At 42.4% G+C, this 20,381-nt stretch overlaps 1 protein-coding gene across 1 annotated transcript in view; it reads left to right on the top strand.

Moving 5' to 3' along the window:
- The first annotated feature begins 18,979 nt into the window (after positions 1-18,979).
- Positions 18,980-20,381, top strand: part of kcnq4 (potassium voltage-gated channel subfamily Q member 4) — a 154,554-nt gene continuing 153,152 nt past the window's right edge. Inside the window, exon 1 of the mRNA XM_084081388.1 lies at positions 18,980-19,461. Within this exon, the coding sequence (XP_083937514.1) occupies positions 19,091-19,461 (371 nt within the window). The 5' untranslated portion in view covers positions 18,980-19,090. The remainder of the gene's footprint in view (positions 19,462-20,381) is intronic.

Raw genomic sequence — 20,381 nt, 5'->3', positions numbered from 1 at the left:
AATAGGCTTTGGTCACAGCCCCTCACCCATAGGGCTAATAATAAAGGCTGGGTATGTGATAAATGTATTAAAATAATACTATTTTACACCTTTTTAGTTTGATTCTGGTAGGAGAAAAGGCCCCTGGCAGACATTGAATAGGTCAATGATAATGTGATGTGTTTTTTTCTTTGTTTAAAGATGATGAGGTGTGGAGGTTATTATGTGGTTGAGGGGCTTTAAAAAGTGTTTAAAAGTGCACCGAAAAATAGCCGATCTACAAGCTCACAATGCGTCGCACTGCGACGCATTGTGAGCTTATAAATCGGCTATTTTTCGGATCACGACACAGGGCGTAAGATATGTCTACTCCCCTTGACGTTAATACTCTGGATGTCGTCTCTTTTCACCATGTCCCTCCTACACCAGGGTGGGTTTGCCCCCCCCCCCCTAAAACACAGATCCCTCTGGAAAACATAAAAGATGCCCCTTTTTTTTAAAATAATAATTATCAAAAATGTAATAAATCAAAATAACTTCTTCTTTTTTTATGCAAGTGGTAACTGTCAATGTTATGGTTTGTCCTTGAGATTACGTTTTTTTGCCTTCCCGACCCCCCAGTCATTTTTGTACAGTAACGACCATTGTTGACGTTCTTATTATTGTATTTCTTTTTTTTTTCTCCTTTCTTTTTTTGCATGTAGTTTAAACTGCCAGCATGATATGCAAATGGATAGGTACACATTTTTTTTTATTTTTTTGATGTTCCTTTTTTTTGTAAACAAACTTTGTGAGACAAAAAATGAAATAAAATGATAACATGCCCCCAGTGTCTTCGGTGGATTCTTTTTTGTTTTTTTTTGGTTCTTTACACACGACATAGCCCTTAGTGTCATGACGTTTTATCCAGTGTTGATTTTGTCGACTAAAACTATGACGAAAAATGTTCGTCGACTACCTTTTTTCACTGACGAAAACTAAATAAAAACTATGATAACTAAAACTAAGACTAAATATATTGACAATTTCGTCAACAAATAAAAACTAAATTAAAATGTTAGTGAGGGACTAGTGGAGAAGAGATCCAGTAGAACTAAAAGACAAGTCATTTTATGTTTGGTTGCGCTCTGAAAATAGCAGATCTACAAGCTCACAACGCGTCGCGCTGCGACGCGTTGTGAGCTTGTAGATCGACTATTTTCAGCATGCAACCAAGTGTAAAATCAGCCATTACGACGCCATCAAGGCACCGCCAACATCCATTTTAGTCGACTAAATCAACTGTAGATTTAGTCGACTAAATTCTTATGATATTTAGTCAACTTAAACTAGACTAAAACTAAAACCTTTCAGGTGACTAAAATATGACTAAAACTAAATGGAATTTTATTCAAAAGAATATGACTAAAACTACATCGAAATTTGCTGTCAAAAATCAACACTGGTTTTATCCTACATACTGTAACGTTATTTAAAGCTACACTATGTAACTATGTTGTTCTACCCCGGAATGCCCGCATTGAACCCCGGTCTCCATTCAGCTAATTAGTACCTCTCTGCTTGCTCAGGGGAGAAATGTCGACCATCACGTCAGAATTCATGTCAAGCCCAGAAACGGGATCCTGTCTAACCTAGACCTAGACCTCGGATCTAAATGTCTCAATAAGAAGAGCAGGGAGACCTAATACAACCACCCCAACTGTCTTTACTTAGTTACAATGTGTTAACATGCTCTACCATACAGACTGGCATAATGCCGCTTTAAGAGAAATGTACGTAACGCCAGCGGCCGTGAGTCAGGAGTTGAACCTATAGGGCATCGCAGTTCCCGCCCACTTCCTGGTTCCACGGCAAAATAGTCAATGCATTTTTCCCATTGACTTTTCCAAAAATATTTATATCAATTAATTTAAGCCTAGAATCAAGCTATCCAGGCTCCTGGTGAATCATGACCATAAAACGTTTGATTCTGTGAAGAAATAAAAATCTGAAAACGGCAAAACAAAGGGTATTTATTAAATATAGTATATCATATAATTAAATATAAAATAGAAAAAATCACAGAAAAAAATGTTTAATGGTCATGATTCACCAGGAGCCTGGATGGCTTGATTCTAGGCTTAAATCAATTGATATAAATATTTTTGGAAAAGTCAATGGGAAAAATGCATTGAGTATTTTGCAGTGGAACCCAGAAGTGGCCGCAACTGCGATGCCCTATTCAAGTCACCCCCAATGACCAGTTACTGTATCCCCAATGTCAGTAGGCTCCACCAGCAATCCTGTCTGTTTTTCAAAGTTTTTGTTTAATTTAATAAAGCAGTGCTATTAAACACCCTTCACACCTCTGTGTGTGGGTTTTACCAATATTGAACCAATGAAAAGTATTTAAAAGCGCTTCTGACTAAACCTCCCAACTCCATTAGATCCTCAAACTGTCGGTCAAACCTCCTATAACTCCAACTCTGGTTTTTTTTTTCCAGACGGTCTGACTTCATCGTTCTAATCAATGATAGACAAAACAACTATCTCCACATTCAGTGGTCAGAAACCTAACTCCACTTGAGCTGCTGGATTTGGGTAAAGTGTTGATATTATAAGGACACATGCAAGTATCTGACAATGTATGAAGTCACAATACCAACTTTAGTTGTTTTAAAGAGAACTGAAGTTGTCTTTAAAACAACTTTAGTAGCACACAACACGTCGCCATGCGACGTGTTGTGTGCTTGTAGATCTTCTATTTCCAAAAGATTTTTTTAATACATTTTTTAGACATAACTTGTGAAACGGGACATTCTGCATAATGAGTACTTTCTACATTTGGTACTTTAAGTACATTTTGATACTTTTACTCAAGTAAATTTAGAATTCCGGACTTTTACTTACTGTTGATACTTTTATATACGTAAGAAAAAAGTTTTTTCCACCACAAAGAATGTGATTCAACCACAGCTAATGAAGAAGTGGAGTGTCATTACTCACAACGGCCAGATGGGGGCAACACTAATCCAAAAACTAAACTTTTAGGCCCTACAACAACAGCGTGACATCCAGATTTATGGCTAGATGCAGGTCTAAATACCATTTTGCTCAAATGGCTCATTTCTTTTCTTCTTTTTTTTAGCAACATAAGACATTTTCAAAGTGCAAAGTAAGACAGTTTTCTTGCTAAAATGTCTAATCAATATCAGGCCCCAAAAGTTTGACCCCCCCAGACAGAACATAAGAACAATACTATAAGCTTATGTCTGCAGTTCCTGGAGCTTTTTAAGTTCTTTGTGTCTGAAAAGGGCAAAGCTGGTTAACAATAGAGTCACGAGCAGCAGTGTGCTGGAAGAAGTACTCATATGTTTTTACTTAAGTAAAAGTATCAATACTGCAACATAGATATATAGGCTACTCTGTTACAAGTACACGAGTCCCGCATTCAAAACGTACTTGAGTAAAAGTGCAAAAGTATCAGCAGCAACATTTTACTTAAAGTACCAAGAGTAAAAGTACTCATTGTGCAGCAAGTCCCATTTCACAAGTTCAAGATGTATGAAATAAACATTTTGAAAATAGCAGATCTACAAGCTCACAATGCGTCGCATCGCGACGCATTGTGAGCTTGTAGATCTGCTATTTTCAAAAGGCTGAAATTATATAGTGCTGAAGTGGTTATAGTGTGTTTTGGAATGATAATCAAAATCTACAAAGTAAGTAGTAACTAAAGTTTAAAAGAAAGAGGTAAAAGTACAATATCTTCCTCTGAGATGTAGTGGAGTAGAAGTAAATAGCACTGAGAATTGTAAACGCTGAAGAAAGTTTACCAAAAATTACCTCAAAATTGTACTTAAAGGAGGAGTTCACCCAAAAAATGACTTATTTTCTATCAATTGCACACCCTATGAAGCCTTGAATCCATGGATTATTTTTTGTTTTTGTGGCATTCCTAAGCTAATAATTTGATTCCCGTCTCCTACCGGCTAATGTATCCGGTAGGAGACACAAAGTAGATTCTTTGTGTCTCCTACCGGAAATACACACAGTGATCAAATTATTGTCTTAGGAATGCCACAAAAACAAAAATGAATCCATGAAATCAAGGCTTCATGGGGTGTGTAATTGATAGAAAATAAGTCATTTTTTGGGTGAACTCCTCCTTTAAGTACATGTACTTGAGTACATGTACTTATAGTCCCTTTACATCACTGGTCACGAGTGGTAGCAGGGCTGGAGGCTCAGTTCCAGCAGATCAGCCTGCATTCCTCATCCGACCTAAATCTTTAAAGGAAGACAAGTCGTTACATACGCTGGAGCGGAAAATGAGACAAATGCATACTGTAGCTATAACGTTGTTGTCGGGCAGAAACCTCCTATCTCCATATTTCAATTTATTTTTAGTTTTTTTGTGAATTAATGCCCCATTTCGTCACTCTTGAGCGTCGCACAAAAGTAGTGAAAATACCAGATCTACAAGCTCACAACATGTCGCGATGATGCTGTGTATTATAATAAAAACAAAGGAAGGGTTTTGGTTTTTGGACGTACGAGTTTTCCACCCCGACGTCCAGCAACGATATTTTGAGATCTCAACCTGTCCCACTTTACTGTAACTACCTGGAGGAGCAGGTCACACTCACCCCTGATTGTTCAAAAGCGTGTGTGTGTGTGTGTGTGTGTGTGTGTGTGTGTGTGTGTGTGTGTGTGTGTGTGCGTGTGCGTGTGCGTGTGCGTGTGCGTGTGCGTGCGTGCGTGCGTGCGTGCGTGCGTGCGTGCGTGCGTGCGTGCGTGCGTGCGTGCGTGCGTGCGTGTGTGTGTGTGTTAGGTTAGTGAGAGAGAGAGAGCGAGAGAGAGAGAGAGAGAGAGAGAGAGAGAGGTGTATTAACTATCATTTATATCCTAAGTGTTGTGTGATTTCCATCAAATGTACAAAATCAGGCCAATAAAGACTCAGGGGCCCCACTGGACGCGGTCGGACATGGTTTAGTACCCAGGAACCACAGGTTAAAAGTGGCGGGCCCCCGCCCCCCCCCAAACCCCGGGGCCCCTTCTTTCTCTCTTTCCTTCTCATGGTCATAATCGCTGAACAATAACTGCTTTAATGAGCGCAGACTCATGCTCCACTCTGTCTAATAAGGGTGAGGAGGGATTGCGAAGGAATATGTGAGCTTAAGCCATGCATGAAGAGGATTGTCCGCTGGTATTTTTCTTGGCCCGGGCTCGTCTGGTCGGATCAAGGCAGGCTTGAACCACCAGATGAAGCCCGTCTCTCTCCGAGACTCCATGACCACCGCTCCGGTTCGCAGCGTCAGGCTGGAGTTGATGTCAAGCCCCCCTAAGTGGACTGGACGCCTGCTGGGAACGGGGGGGGGGACGTTTGATCCCCTTGTGTTTGATCCTCGGAGGTGTTGAGGAATTTTCTTTTGATAAGCCTCAAGCCGCTTTTTTCCTTGCAACGGGCCCTTTAATTTAATCGTGCGGGATATAGAGTCTTTAATTCGAATCAATCGAGAACAATCGTGTTGTTCAATAATGCAGAAACCACGCGCTGTATGAGGCATCTGTTCAGATACGGTTTAATTAGATAACTTCTGGGAGCTGACCGGGGGACCAGCTTAATGCTATTGCTTTGTTTTTCTTTGCCGACACACTATACATTTAGGTGTGCTTTACCGATCAGGCCTGAAATGTCTTCATTTAGGGGCATTTAGGCCACTTGGCCTTTCCTGTTGTTAATTATTTGAGGGCACAAAGGCCAAATACCAGGGCAGCAAGTCCATGAAACACAGCATGATTTTAAGTCCATGTGAAAAATGAACTGAACTTTAGGGTTAATTGTGATTTTATTTTTAAAGGTAGGGTATAGAGTGTTTGTTCAGTAACAGGAGTCTCCCTGTCTCTCCAGCTCTTTAATAAACAGAAAATACATTTTCAGGTAGGTGATCAAATTTCAGCCAATCAAACGTGCCTGTAGTTATAAAAGTAACAAGGCTGACAACAGGATAGTGTCACCCCTGTTACTATCCTATGTCTGTTACTGTCAACCCTGTTATTATCCTGTCAACCCTGTTACAGTATCAGGGTTGACATAACATAAGATTGTAACAGGGGTGACAGTAACAGGGTTGAGGAAAAATGCTTAAGAAAATGGGCTCTATATCTGGTCAAAGTTGAACAATCATACAGAGGGACAGGCCATGTATGCATAAATCCAAGGCCATGCTTTAAAAAAAAAGTGTTTAAATAACCCTCTAAAACAATATAACAAAAACTTTGTTGTTCTTATGTTATGAAAACACATCAAGGAAACTAAATTATGTGTTTTTTTTTTATCATTTTACAAATCGTTTTTGTTCTGAGGGACACAAAATGTCACGTTTTCGTAGGATGACTCCACCACTTCCACATTTCCCTTGTTTAATCTGTATCCTGACTGAGTTCTCTATCCTGATTGGATAAAGTTGTTATCACAACCTGAAAATGCATTTTCTGAGAGCTGGGCAGACATGGAGACTCCTGTTACTGAACACACACTCTATAGCAACGAGTACTGTCAGAATATAGAGCTAACACTTATTTTAACCAAAGAAAATCACTCGCTCTACCTTTAATACATAGTAAAAAGAGCTCTTTATTCCACAAAATAGGTCAAACTGTGTGGGGTCACGGTATCCATGCTATCTATGCTATCTGCTTTTCTCACATGTTCTTTTTCTACATTAGTGCTTAAAAGTTGTTACTAAGTATTTCATTCTTCTAGATGTACATTCCATTCCTTTTTAGTTCTTTTTTTTCATCATCCAGTATAAACGAGGCTTGGCTATATTGTAGCCAAATCATTTGTGACTTTTTTTCATTATTATTATTATTTGACCAATATCCATCTTCTGACTTTATAAAAAAAGGTACTAGTACAGGTAGTACATAGGTCAAAGGTCACGGGGGGCACGGTGGCGCAGTCGGTATAGCGCTGTCGCCTCACCCATACCCTAGGTGGGGGTTGGCGAAAGGGCCTTTCTGTGTGGAGTTTGCATGTTCTCCACCGTGTCCCCTAGGGTAGGTAGGTACCCTTTCATGTCCTGAGCAAGACGTTAAACTGCATCCCCAGGCTGCAGAGAGGTAGCCCCTTACCTCAGCAAAGGGTCCTCTGGCTAAGGAAAATATCCCTACTGATAGACCTGGTCCTCCTACATGCCTGTATGGCAGTGGTTCTCAAACCTTTTTGCCTCAGGTCACCCCTGTAAATAACTTCATCGTTTCATCCACGTCGGCACCCCTGAATTACATTGATACTTACTTACTTATAGGACCCTCCATTTATGTAATATTACGGTACTTAAAAATGTAAATATTCGATACAGTATGTCACGAGGAAAACTTGAGAGAATATCAATTTCCATTAGGGCAGGTTGAAAATAATTCTATACTTGACGTTTAACCACTCTGGGTGGAACATTCGTCAAAAATAGCAGATCTACAAGCTCACAACGCATCGCAGCGCGATGCGTTGTGAGCTTGTAGATCGGCTATTTTTGACAAAGAGATTTGGTGTAGGTCCAAAAGTGATATGGATCAATTCCAAATATTATCAAAACATTCTGAGGCCCCTGGACTGGGGCCACGGCACCCACTTTGAGAAACCCTGCTGTATGGTACTTCCCGTGGTGCCTAGCCTAGCCAACACACTGGGATAGAAGACTGGTTTTCGGTAGACTTGCGCAGAGGAAACCCTCAGCGGTTCAACGGGCAGAACCGCGATACCAGCAAGCTTTGTGGAGCACTACGGGCTGGATGTGTTAAGATTGAACCCATTAAAGGACGATTTCACCCATTTTCAAACTATCTTCATATAATAGGTCCTCACTAATGCTCATGATAAAATGGTACCATTTTTTTCTACTCAGTCTGTGTCTCAGAGGAGGGCTGTGGACAGTTCAGAAACCTGTCTACCAGTGACATCATCGTTAGGCAGGATTTTTTATGAACACGTGAACATTGGCTTCTATTATTGCATTGCAACTTTCCATGAATACAAAGCCTGCCATTTCTATTAGCTTGAATTCCCCATCAATGATATTTTTTAAAGCGAACATTTTTAACTAAAATCTTGCTTCTGGGGGTCCCTGGAACAAAATATTTTGAGATGGGTGTCCGCGGCCAAATACATATAGTTTAGGGTGTCCTTGACACGAAAAAGATTGAGCACCACTGATATAGAAACATACGTTTTTTTTCTGAAAACTGTTGCGATTTAGGAGACATGTAGATCGGCTTCAGGTCTTAATGGGTTAAGATTGAATGTATCCAGGTCATCCACTGCACCCGGCTCCATCTCCAGCCGTCTCGACTCTGTCTTGCCACTGGATACTACAGGTGAACTCGGGCGAGAGAGTGAGGTCGGCGGTCATTTCTGGGCTCTCCCTGGCCTGGCAAAGGGAGAGTAGCGCCCAGTAGTACTACATAGGCACTTGGCACTGGGTGGAAAAAATGGGATACAAAAATTATGGGATTTTTTTTTTATTTATTTTTTTTAAACGGTCACTGTCACTGTGAAGGCATAAAACACATTTCATACATATAATGATATATAGTGACAGTTCATTTTGCCAAAAAGATACTCAACACCTGCTAAAGTCCTATATGAGTCTGGACAGGCATGACTGTAAACTGCAACTGGTTGACGGAGGCATAAAACTGCGATGTGGTATTGTATTGTATTTGTGCATGTTGTGTTGTTTTACACAGACCCCAGGCTGCGTGGTGGGACTGCAGAGTGCCTACGTGGTGTCTCTCAGAAACAAGAGGCTCAGGATGTTAGCGTTTGGATGACGGAGAGGCGGTGAGTGAGCCGACGTCTTACTTTAAAACTACAACACTCTCCAACCCCTCCGACTGCACAAAAAAAAGGCAGCCGGCAGACGTCTGGTTTAGTCACAGCTGTAAAAAAAAGGAAAGGAGGGCTTCGGGGGGGGGGTGGCTGGTGTACAAAGAGTCTTTTGACTCGAGTGGTCATGAATGGGCCAGTGGGTGAGGTCTCCTCCACCCAGCCTAATGTCATTTCCTGCTTCAGAGGGCCCGGCCATTCACTCACCGGTAGAACCCAAACGCTCTCCAAAAAAACCCTGGCTTTATTTGTGTCAGAGAATAGTAAATTATAGGGGTGTAACGACAGGGACGTGCACAGATAGACTCTAGGTGGTGCTAGAGCACCTGCCCTTTGCCCTCTTGACCAGAAGTGCCCTTTTGAAAAAAAGGGGGAAAAAAAGTTTTTTTCCCCCAGTTTACAGCAGGGGTCTTCAACAGGGGGTCCGGGACCCCTAGGGGGTCCTCAGAGTTACTACAGGGGGTCCGCCAAATCTTTATGTGATATGATTTTTCTTTTTACCATAACCACTCGAAACCTAGCATCCCTTTTCTGAGGAGAACTTTAGCCAAAAATAGCAGATCTACAAGCTCACAACGCCTCGCACTGCGAGGCGTTGTGGGCTTGTAGATCGGCTATTTTTGGCAAAGAGGTATAGGTGTAGAGGGAAAAAAGAGCAGACCAAGTAAACAAAAAAAAGTATAATTTACTTGAGCACCTGCCCCTCAAAATGTCTGTGCACGCCACTGGCTTTATTTGTGTCAGAGAATAGTAAATTATAGGGGTGTGTAAACGATACGTTTTAACAACGATTCTATACGTATCACGATACTTGGTTGTCGATACGATACATGAACGATACAGGTTCATTTAGAACGATACGTTTCGATTCAGTGATTTAGTCGATACGATACATGAACGATACAGGACAGGTTAATTTAGAACGATACCATTCGATTCAATGATTTAAAATCGATATAGTAACTATTTATTTACCCAAAAATTCTGAGTGAAAAATAAATACCTGGATACTGGATATAAACCCTCTTTCTCTTTTTTCCTTCTTAAAAGTACTTAGTATTGATATAATTGATTATTTGCATTGCAGAACGATTCGATACGATACAAAGTCAAACGATACGATATTTAATATGTACTGTATCAGTGGAACCGAGTCAAACTAAACATAATGCCTCAACTCCTACATTTCCAAGTGTTTGTCAGGGTGGGGGGGTCCCCAGTTCAAATATTAATATTTTGGGGGGTCCCCAGTTCAAATGTGATCATTTTGGGGGGGGGGGGGGGGTCGCGGCCTAAAAAGGTTGAGAAACCAATGGTCTACGTGATGGATGGAGGGTGACGCTCTCTCAGAGGGGGGGCTCTCTCACCCTGAACGGCCCAGTGGGGGGTGTTTGATAGCGGGGGGCTGGACAGAGTGGACACTGCGTCATTTCTTCTCTCAGAAGACCATAACCAGGGCCTATCACAACATCACGAGCCCAGCACAACAAACACTCTGTCAACAAATTCATCTGCATCTGCATCTCTCTCTCTCTCTCTCTCTGTGTCTCTCTCTCCTCTCTCTGATGTTTTCCATTAGGAAGAGAGATCAGTGGGCTAAAGTGGAGGAAACGCAGATTAAAAAGAAAGAAAAGAGATTGAAATAAAGGTAAACAAGACTGCGGTCTGGGGGAAAGAAGCTATTAAGTGGGCCTGTAGCTCCTAAAGTAAAGCGCCGAGTGAGCAGAGCAGCGGAAGTAAAATAAATAATGAAAAAAAAAAAATCAGAAGGTTGTTGGTTGGTGGGGGGGGGGGGGGGGGGGGGGGGGGGGGGGGGGGGTTGCGCTCGGCCACTTTGCACTCTTACTGTATTGTACTGTAAGCAGCCCAGTGCTGATGTGGGATATTTTTAACCCATTTAGACCGGGAACGCATCTGTGTCATTTTTTGATTTCTTTGGCTATATTCAAAAATAGCAGATATACAAGCTCGGCAGATATACATAGCGCGGCACCGAGTGCCGCGCTATGAGCTTGTAGATCTGCTATTTTTTGAATAATTGTGAAAATGTGTGTAAATCTTTGAATATAATATACATTTGAACTCAAATCTTTGGCTTCTGGGGGTCCCTGCACAAAATATTTTGAGATGGGGGTCCGCGGACAAATACATTTTGGGGGTCTTTGACGTGAAAACTGTTTGAGAATGTCGTATCTGGTCCCCTTAATCAGGCGAAAACAACATTCTTTTAGTCCTGGATATACCATAAGAACCACTGATATTACAGCAACAAAAAACTGTTAGGATTCAGAAGACATTTGATCCCCAGAAGCAAAGATTTGAGTTACAAATAAAGATTTGCACGCATTTTCACGATTCGTGCCGAACTATGAGCTTGTAGATCTGCTATTTTTTGAATAGCCAAAGAAATCAATAAAAATGACACAGATGCGTTCCCGGTCTTTAATGGATTAAGTTCCCACAGATTCACTGAGTGGTCTGTCGGCGGCGGCTCTCACCTCACCGGAGCTCTGCTCTGTGGGGCATGATGAGTGAACGAGGGAGGAGGCGTCAGGCCAGCGGAAAAACATCGGGAAAGGGGGGGACGGGGGGGGGGGGAGATTGTGTGTGAGGGACGCAACAGCCGTCCCATGTTTGACCATCATTCCCCTGCGACCTTGCTCAGCTGTTGCGCATTGTCACAGGGCCAGTTTTTTGCCGGGGGACGGGACGGGGGGGGGGACATGTTAGAGACAGCCCTCCCTTCTGTGGTGTTGAGTAGTACTGGGGGGGGGCTGGTTGGAGATGGCGACGGGGCAGGGATGGTACTGGAAGGGGGGAGGGATGGATTGGAGGGCACACATGGTTCCCTGGAGAATCTTTGGTGTTAATCCCTGAGTACAGGCCCTGTCTGTTGACACCCTCTCTCTCTCTCTCTCTCTCTCTCTCTCTCCTCCGGGTGTCTGTGCTGGCCGGCGTACAGACAGAGGGAACCGCAGAGGGAGAAAGAGAAAGTGTGGGACAGAGAGAGAGAGAGAGAGAGAGAGAGAGAGAGAGAGAGAGAGAGAGAGAGAGAGAGAGAGAGAGAGAGAGAGTAAAACCTGACGTATACTTTGTCGTACACCTGGGGGGCAAGTTGCACCACCTCACACACTAAGTTCAAACTTAGCCTAGTTATAGCTTAAACACATTCAATCCGGGAAAGTGTCTCTGTCATTTTAGATTTCTTTGGCTATTCAAAAATAGCAGATATACAAACTCATAGCGCGGCACCGAGTGCCGCGCTATGAGCTTGTAGATTAGGGGGGTCAGTGGAAGACTAGGGGAGGAGGACAGGACAACTAGGCCAGGGGGAGAAGGTGCAAACAGAGGGATGGTTGGGTGGGTTGGGTGGGTTGGGTGGGTTGGGGGATCCCCCTTAGAAAGTGTTGACGTGACGGATGACACCAGACAGAGGGTCACCCCGTTCTCCCACCACGCTGACCCACATGCTTCTTCTGGGACCCTATACCCCCCCCCCCTTGTCCCGCCTTCCTCCAAGTACAAATGGATCTAATAGCACAAGCGAAGGGGAACACGGCCTTGCCTTTTGTCACACAAGGGACTGTGACTTCAGTTCCATCCACTCTACTATCGGTTACTAATACTATTGGTGATTGAGGAAATTAAGCTTATTCTATTCTTGCACTTTGGATTGAAGTCGAACGCTTCGTTTCAACTGCAGCGCAACGTTAATGCAACGCAAAGTGATTCAGGGATGAGAGATTTCTTATTAATGACGGCGAAAGTCTACTGCAATATGGGCCTTTGGATTTAGGAACCTAAACAAGTAGAATAATACATACTGTACCATGTTCGGCACATCAAGGATGAAGTAGACTGGATAGTCACTATACAGTAGGCCTCAGGGACGTGCACAGATAGACTCTAGGTGGTGAAAAAAAAAACAGTTTACAGCAGGGATCTTCAACAGGGGGTCCTCAGAGTTACTACAGGGGGTCCGGCAATTCTTTATGTGATATGATTTTTCTTTTTACCATAACCACTCGAAACCTAGCATCCCTTTTCTGAGGAGAACTTTAGCCAAAAATAGCAGATCTACAAGCCCACAACGCCTCGCGCTGCGAGGCGTTGTGGGCTTGTAGATCGGCTATTTTTGGCAAAGAGGTATAGGTGTAGAGGGAAAAAAAGAGCAGACCAAGTAAACAAAAAAAAGTATAATCTTAAACACAATTTTATACAATATAGAGGGATCCCTGCTTCATCTCTCTCTCAGCCAGGGGGTCCTTGGCCTGAAAACGTTGAAGACCCCTGGTTTACAGTATGTAGCCCATGGTGACATCGATCAATTCTGGATTAAAAACTTCTAAGGGGGTCTAAACAAGTAGAACAGGGGTCTTCAACGTTATCAGGCAAAGGACCCCTTAGCCGAGAGAGAGATAAAGCAGGGATGCCCACTACATAAAAAATTGTGTTGCAGATTAAAAACTTTCATAGAGTTTCATAGACTTTGACAGCACTTGTCTGCTCGTTTCCCCCCTCTACATCAAACCCCTTCGCTGCGAGGCGTTGTGAGCTTGTAGATTGGCTATTTTTGGCTATTGTTCCACTCAGAATAGGGATGCTAGGGTTCAAGTGGTTAATGTAAAAAACATTATCCTATCACACAAAGATTTGGCGGACCCCCTGTTGAAGACCTCTGAAGTAGAATAATACATAGACTGGATAGTCACTATACAGTAGGCCTGTATTGTACAAATTCCGGTCTAGAACTACATACTTTGGATGTGTTGCTTGTGCTCTTATATCAGCTATAGTACCAGTATAATCTGCAGCAGTGATCCTAATCCTAAGAGTCCCTTTTTTGGGCAAATAGGCAAAAAGAAAGAAACAAAACATTTTTTAGAAATAGTGTAGATCAGCTACTATATTTTCTCTAATTCTGCGCAACCCTGTCCACGGTCGTACAACAAAGTATAACATAGGGATTAAGTGGCTTTAAGGTTGAGTGGTGTTGAGTTATGCATAAGGTAAGGAGCGAGCCCTGGGAATATAGCGTGAGGGTCTCCAGCTCTGCATTCCTCAGCGCTGCATGTTCCATAAACTATACTGTAGGCTGCTGCACAACCGAGCCGCCACAACAATGCACACACACACACAGGGACCCGGAGCATGGCATGTGCAACATGCACGGCGTAGCACGGCTTACATCTGAATAGACATGTCAAGTTAAGCACCATGTGTCAAATAACTGCTTTGTTCTTCTGCTTTTCATTGTAAGGATGACTAGAATCTCAATTATCACCCAAATAGTGTTCCTGTACCTCAACAACACAGGAGTTGCCTGAGAAGCTGTTTTTGATCCCCCCCCCCCCCTTATTTTTATTATATTACTTTTATTTTTATTTTTTTACTTTGTTGTCTAATTGTAACATGTTCAAAATAAAGATTTCATTCATTCATCATTCATTACTCTACAGGTTTTCTTTCTCTCAGTCCTGTTCTGACTGCAGACATGCTGGTTTAATCTTGGGCTCCATAAAACACATAACATAAATCAGGGGTCTTCAACAGGGGGTCCGGGACCCCTAGGGGGTCCGCCAAATCGTTGTGTGATAGGATTTAGTTTTTTTACATTAACCACTTGAACCCTAAAATTCCTTTTCTGAGGGGAAAATTAGCCGAAAATAGCCGATCTACAAGCTCTCAACGCCTCGCAGCGCGAGGCGTTGAGAGCTTGTAGATCGGCTATTTTTGGCAAAGAGGCTATAGGTGTAGAGGGAAAAAATAGCAGACTAAGTAAACAAAAACCGTTAATCTGAAACACAATTTTACACAATATAGAGTAGGGGGTCCCTGCTTCATCTCTCTCTCAGCTAGGGGGTCCTTGGCCTGAAAACGTTGAAGACCCTTGACATAAATCATACAATACAATACATGACATGACATGCAATGTAAAGTGGTGCTTAAAGTTATAGAGAAACATTTCCTGTTTACAACATGACCAAATGAGACCAAATGTCATATTGTAATGTTGACCTGGGATTTATCATAATATGAACCTAATCTATACTATAGTATAGATTGACTGAGGTTGAATTAAGATGTCTCTTAATCCATGCTTAAAGCGGCACTATGTAACTAGTTTTTTTCTTAATAAAGTTGGTTCCTTATTTAGTTTTTGTGTAAATCAACTTTAGGCACTTAGAGAAGCGCTATAATAATCTGAGCTATTATTATTATTAGGCTTGTAGTGTATGTATATGTGTACACACACACACACACACACACACACACACACACACACACACACACACACACACACACACACACACACACACACACACACACACACACACACACACACACACACACACACACACACACACACACACACACACATAGTATACAGTATGTGTGTGTGTGTGTGTGTCCATAAGATTTGTGAGGTAGTGCTGTCGTTGGTGTGTGTGTGTGTGTGTGTGTGTGTGTGTGTGTGTGTGTGTGTGTGTGTGTGTGTGTGTGTGTGTGTGTGGGGGGGGGACCTCATTGCATACCACTGAGGTCTCTGTAACAGGTGATGTTTCTGCAGCAAGCCATTGTGTGTCATAACTGTACTTTAGTGTCATAATGTGTGTGTGTGTGTGTGTGTGTGTGTGTGTGTGTGTGTGTGTGTGTGTGTGTGTGTGTGTGTGTGTGTGTGTGTGTGTGTGTGTGTGTGTGCGTGCATGCGTCAGACCCATGCATTTAGAACAGTCTGCAGCAGGGCAGGGTGTAAAGTAACTATTACAAGTACTGCACTCAAGTACGATTTTGAGATCTTTACTTTACTTGAGTATTTACATTTTCGATCAATGCTTTATTATTATACCTCATATCTCAGAGGCAGATAATGCTCTTTTTACTCCTCCACACGGTTATTTGAAAACCTTTGTTACAAGTTATGTTGCAGATTTTGATTATTACAAAACATACAATAACCTCTTAAGCCTTAATTCTTTTATACTCTGGCTATTCGAAAATAGCAGATCTACAAGTTCACAAGAAGGGTGTTGCAGTTCCACACCTTGTGAGCTTGTAGATCTTCTATTTTCGAAAGATTTTGTCAATTTTTGAAAACATTATTGTGAAATACGGCATTTGGAGTACTTTTACTTTAGATACTTTTAAGTAGCCTATATAAAATTGACATATCACTTTTCACTTGTAACAGAGAGAGTATAGGCCTGTTTATACGCTAGCCTATGGTATTGCTACTTTTACTTATAGTCAGTGGTGGAAAAAGGACTCACATTTGGTACGTGAGTAAAAGTATCAATATCACAATGTAGAAATACTGCTTTACAAGTAAAAGTCTGGTATTCACTTACGTAAAAGTACCAAAAGTAATTGTACTCATTATGCAGAAGGTATATATATAGGGTTGAAGTGGTTAATGTATGTTTTGTAATTATAATCAAAATCTACAAAGTAACTAGTAACTAAAGTTTTTTCAAATAATTGTAGTGGAGTAAAAGTACAATACTTGCCTCTGAGATGTAGTGGAGTAGCCTTGAAGTAAAAATACAGACAATTGTAAATACTCCTACTCAAAATTGCACTTATAAGTGCCGTACTTTTTTTTTTTTTAATTCTTTATTTTTAATGTTTTAACTTTGTCATGTGGACAGCAATCAACAGTGCTGTCCTCCTAAGTGCTCCTTAAAGTGCAGTACTTGAGTACATGTACATGTACTTAGTTACTTTACACCACTGTATGTGTCAGAGGCATACCTCAGAGTCCCTGTCTGTCCCCACTGGCCCACCTGTCTCTCTGGTGTCCCCAAACCCCCGGAGGGAGCCATGGTTACCACGCGCCCCCCCCGTCCCACAATAAACAGGTGCGTGACATTTTCCCTTAAATGACAAAGTGAGAATGCCAGTCGCCTCATCATCATCTCTGTCAAATAAAAGGTTATTAGAGCGAGTGTTGTTTCAAAAAAATAGCAGATCTACAAGCGCGCTATGAGTTTGTAGATCTGCTATTTTTGAAAAATCTTGAACATTTGTGCAAATCTTTGAATATATATGGGTTTTTGAAACAACAGTTTTAACTCAAATATTTGCTTCTGGACGTCCTGGAACTAAATATTTTACAAATGTTCGCTTTAAAAAATACATATTCAAAGATTTGCGCACATTTTCACGATTTTTCTAAAATAGCAGATCTACAAGCTCATAGCGCGGCACTCGGTGCCGCGCTATGAGCTTGTAGATCCGCTATTTTTGAATAGCCAAAGAAATCTTCAAACCAAAGTGAGAATGCCAGTCGGCTCATCATCATCTCTGTCAAATAAAAGGTTCTATAAGGTTATTAGAGCGAGTGTTGCCATCCCTTTCTGTCCACAAAGCTTCATAAACAGAGTCCGGGTCCTGCTGCCCGTATATATACATACCCTGTGCACCCTGCAGGATGCACCCATCCATCCCGCCCTGCAGGCTGCACTCATCCCATGCTATAGCCTTGCTTTGGATTTCATCGTTTGTCTCCACTGCACCTCGATGTAGAATTGTCCATTTTGTCCAAATGTAATATTTGAAAAATGGTCTTAAGTAATGTAAAGCAGTGGTTCTCAAACTTTTTCATGTCAAGGACCCCAAAATTGACACTTATTAGCCCGCGGACCCCCATTTCAAAAGATATGCCAGGGACCCCCATAAGAGAAGATTTAGTACGGCTCTAGCAGTGATTCTCAACCATTTTAATTTCAAGGACCCCCAGTTTGACATGCATTAGGCAGCAGGCTACAGACCCCCATTTAATGGCATTTCTATCACTTGGACCGCAATTTATATTGTAAAATCAATGTTAATTTAACTCTGAGAGTGTATCATTTGGTTCCATTTGTACACTCTCAGAGTTACATAAGGGTCCATTTGGTGCCTAATCTATCATTTAGCTGGGGACCCCCTGGAACTCCCTCAAGGACCCCTGGGGGTCCCCGGACTCCACTTTGAGAACCAATGATGTAAAGTATACGTTATGATTATAACATGCTTAAACATTACAATTAATGTCTAATATTTCTGCAATTGCTACAAAACCTGTATATCCAATCATTTTGGGGGCATAAACAAGACATTGAAGAATACAATTAAGTCTGATAATGATGTACAGTGCATGTTCACATCATGTATACTTTACATTACTTAAATCATTTTAAAAATATTTTTTATTTTTTAACTTTTTTGGACAAAATAGCCAATTGTCCCTTATAGTGCCCACCTATCCTCTATCCGACCAGAGAGAGAGAGAGAGAGAGAGAGAGAGAGAGAGAGAGAGAGAGAGAGGGGGAGAGAGAGAGAGGGAGGGGGGGAGAAAGAGGGAGGGAGAAAGAGGGAGGGAGGAGAGGATTCGTGAGCAGTCGCGTCTCTGAATGGCAGCAGAACAGAACTTAGTGAAACAATGCTGTTTACCGGTAGAATAGTTCAGGGTACAATTAAATGGTCTCCCTGGCCGCGCTGACCTCGCGTTGTCGTTTACTTTAACATTTTCTAGCGCTGGCTTTGTACCAAAAAAAAGTGATTTATTTCAAATGAGACTGAGAGTCAATGCGATCTGCTGTTATTTGCTGTGGTAGAGAAACAGCAACGGTGACACATCTTTAAGGTTGTAGAGCAGCAGCATCTCTCTCTCTCTCTCTCTCTCTCTCTCTCTCTCTCTCTCTCTCTCTCTCTCTCTCTCATTGCAAATCATTGGCACCTTTAACGCTCAAAGTTCAACGCAACGCTCCCGGGGAATCGCTGCTGTGTGTGTGATCTCACAGACCTCCTCCTCCTCATAACTTCTTCATAAAAACATCTAGAGCTTCAACCATGTTCTGTGAAGGTCACGTTTTGACGCGTTGTTGCACTTGTCCGTGCCTGTTTGTTGGTGTTGGTGTTGTGGTTGTTGTGCGCGTTTTGTTCTGCGATCATGACTCGATCCACAGATAACTTTGTGAGGTTAATACCTGGACTAGGACACCTAGGCTATAGGTATAGATCACAGTTCTATACAGCTCTGTTTCTCTCTGTCAGGACACAAACATAACGGGACTATGATGATGACTTGGCTGAAACTCTGCTCTGTTGTGATCCTGCAGATAATGATCCGGTGAGAAGAAGAGATTCCCCCCCCTTAAAAAAAAAAAAAAAAACCTTTAAAACTTTAAGATCATTTCGGGGTTTTTTCTTTTATATATCAGCCTCTCTCTCAAAAAACAAACACACAAAAAAACTATGTTAGGAAGCCCGTCGAACAACGGCGGCATCAGGACGCTGGTTCCCCCGGCGCAGGACGACGAGCGGCGGGTTGAGTTCGTCGCTCTGACCGCCGTCCACACGGAGAAGAGCGAGCCCTCCACGCCGGAGCACCGCACCGGGCTGCTGGGCACGCCGCTGCCCGGACCCCTCGGCGGCGGCGGCGGCGGACCCCCTTCGAACCGCACGGGGCTGCTGGGCACCCCGCGTCCCGGACCCCCCGGCGGCGGCGGCGGATCCCGGGGGGGGCAGACCTCCGCCTCCACCAAGCGCTACAGAAAGCTCCAGAACTGGCTGTACAACGTGCTGGAGAGACCGCGAGGATGGGCGTTCATCTACCATGCGTTCATGTGAGTTTAAATATGTTTTTGTGGCTCTATTTATGTTTATCATACCAAGAAAAAAAGTGACTGTTTTCGCCTGGGTTTTGTATAGATCAGTTGTTCTCAAACTTTTAAATTTAAAGGACCCCCATCCCCCTTAACTCTTGACAGTGTACAAATGGAACCAAATGGACCCTAACGGGTCCATTTGGTTCCATTTGCACACTGTCAGAGTTACAGGCAAGTGCATTGTTGCACTCTGTATTTTTATTCTGTAAAGCACTTTGAATTGCCCTGGTGTATGAAAAGTGTTGTAGAAATACAGTTGCCTTGTTGTAGGGGTCCATTTGGTTCCATTTGTACACTGTCAGAGTTACAGGCTTGTATAGGGGTCCATTTAGAACCCTGAGAGTCCCGACTCCCGAAACCCCACTTTTTGAGAACCGCTGGTCTAGAGCCCAACTTTTCAAGCCTTCCTGCTCTGTCTTAAAGTTTAAACCCTGTGTAGACTTGAAGTAAACTTGGCTCTGTAAACTTGGACTGCTCCCCCCCCCCCCCCTGGTTGCTGGGGGGGGGGGGTTCAAGTTGTTAGAGACCCCCAGAAGTAGGTCTATATACTTGTGCAAAGCATTTAATCGTATCACCTTTTATTTGTAGAGCACATTTTAAAAACAACAGAAGTTGACCCAAAGTGCTTTCCATTCACAATATTAACATCATAACGACCTCATAAAATACAACATAGGCTATAGGAAAAGAAACATACAAGCAATAGCTCATACAAATACAGCATCATTATAAGAACATAAAAGCAATACAAAAAACATAAGTTACTAACTTAGGTCATAAGTTAATTATTGCCCTCAGACTCCGGCAATCAGGCGTGTTTTATGACGATACAGTATAGCCTACAGTAGGCATACAGTACATACCTGCTCTCATTTGAT

Source organism: Gymnoscopelus microlampas (assembly GCF_963454915.1).
Source record: "Gymnoscopelus microlampas genome assembly, chromosome: 15".
NCBI lineage: Eukaryota > Metazoa > Chordata > Actinopteri > Myctophiformes > Myctophidae > Gymnoscopelus > Gymnoscopelus microlampas.
Note: the sequence above shows the minus strand (reverse complement) of the source record. Positions and strands in the feature narration are given on the sequence as shown.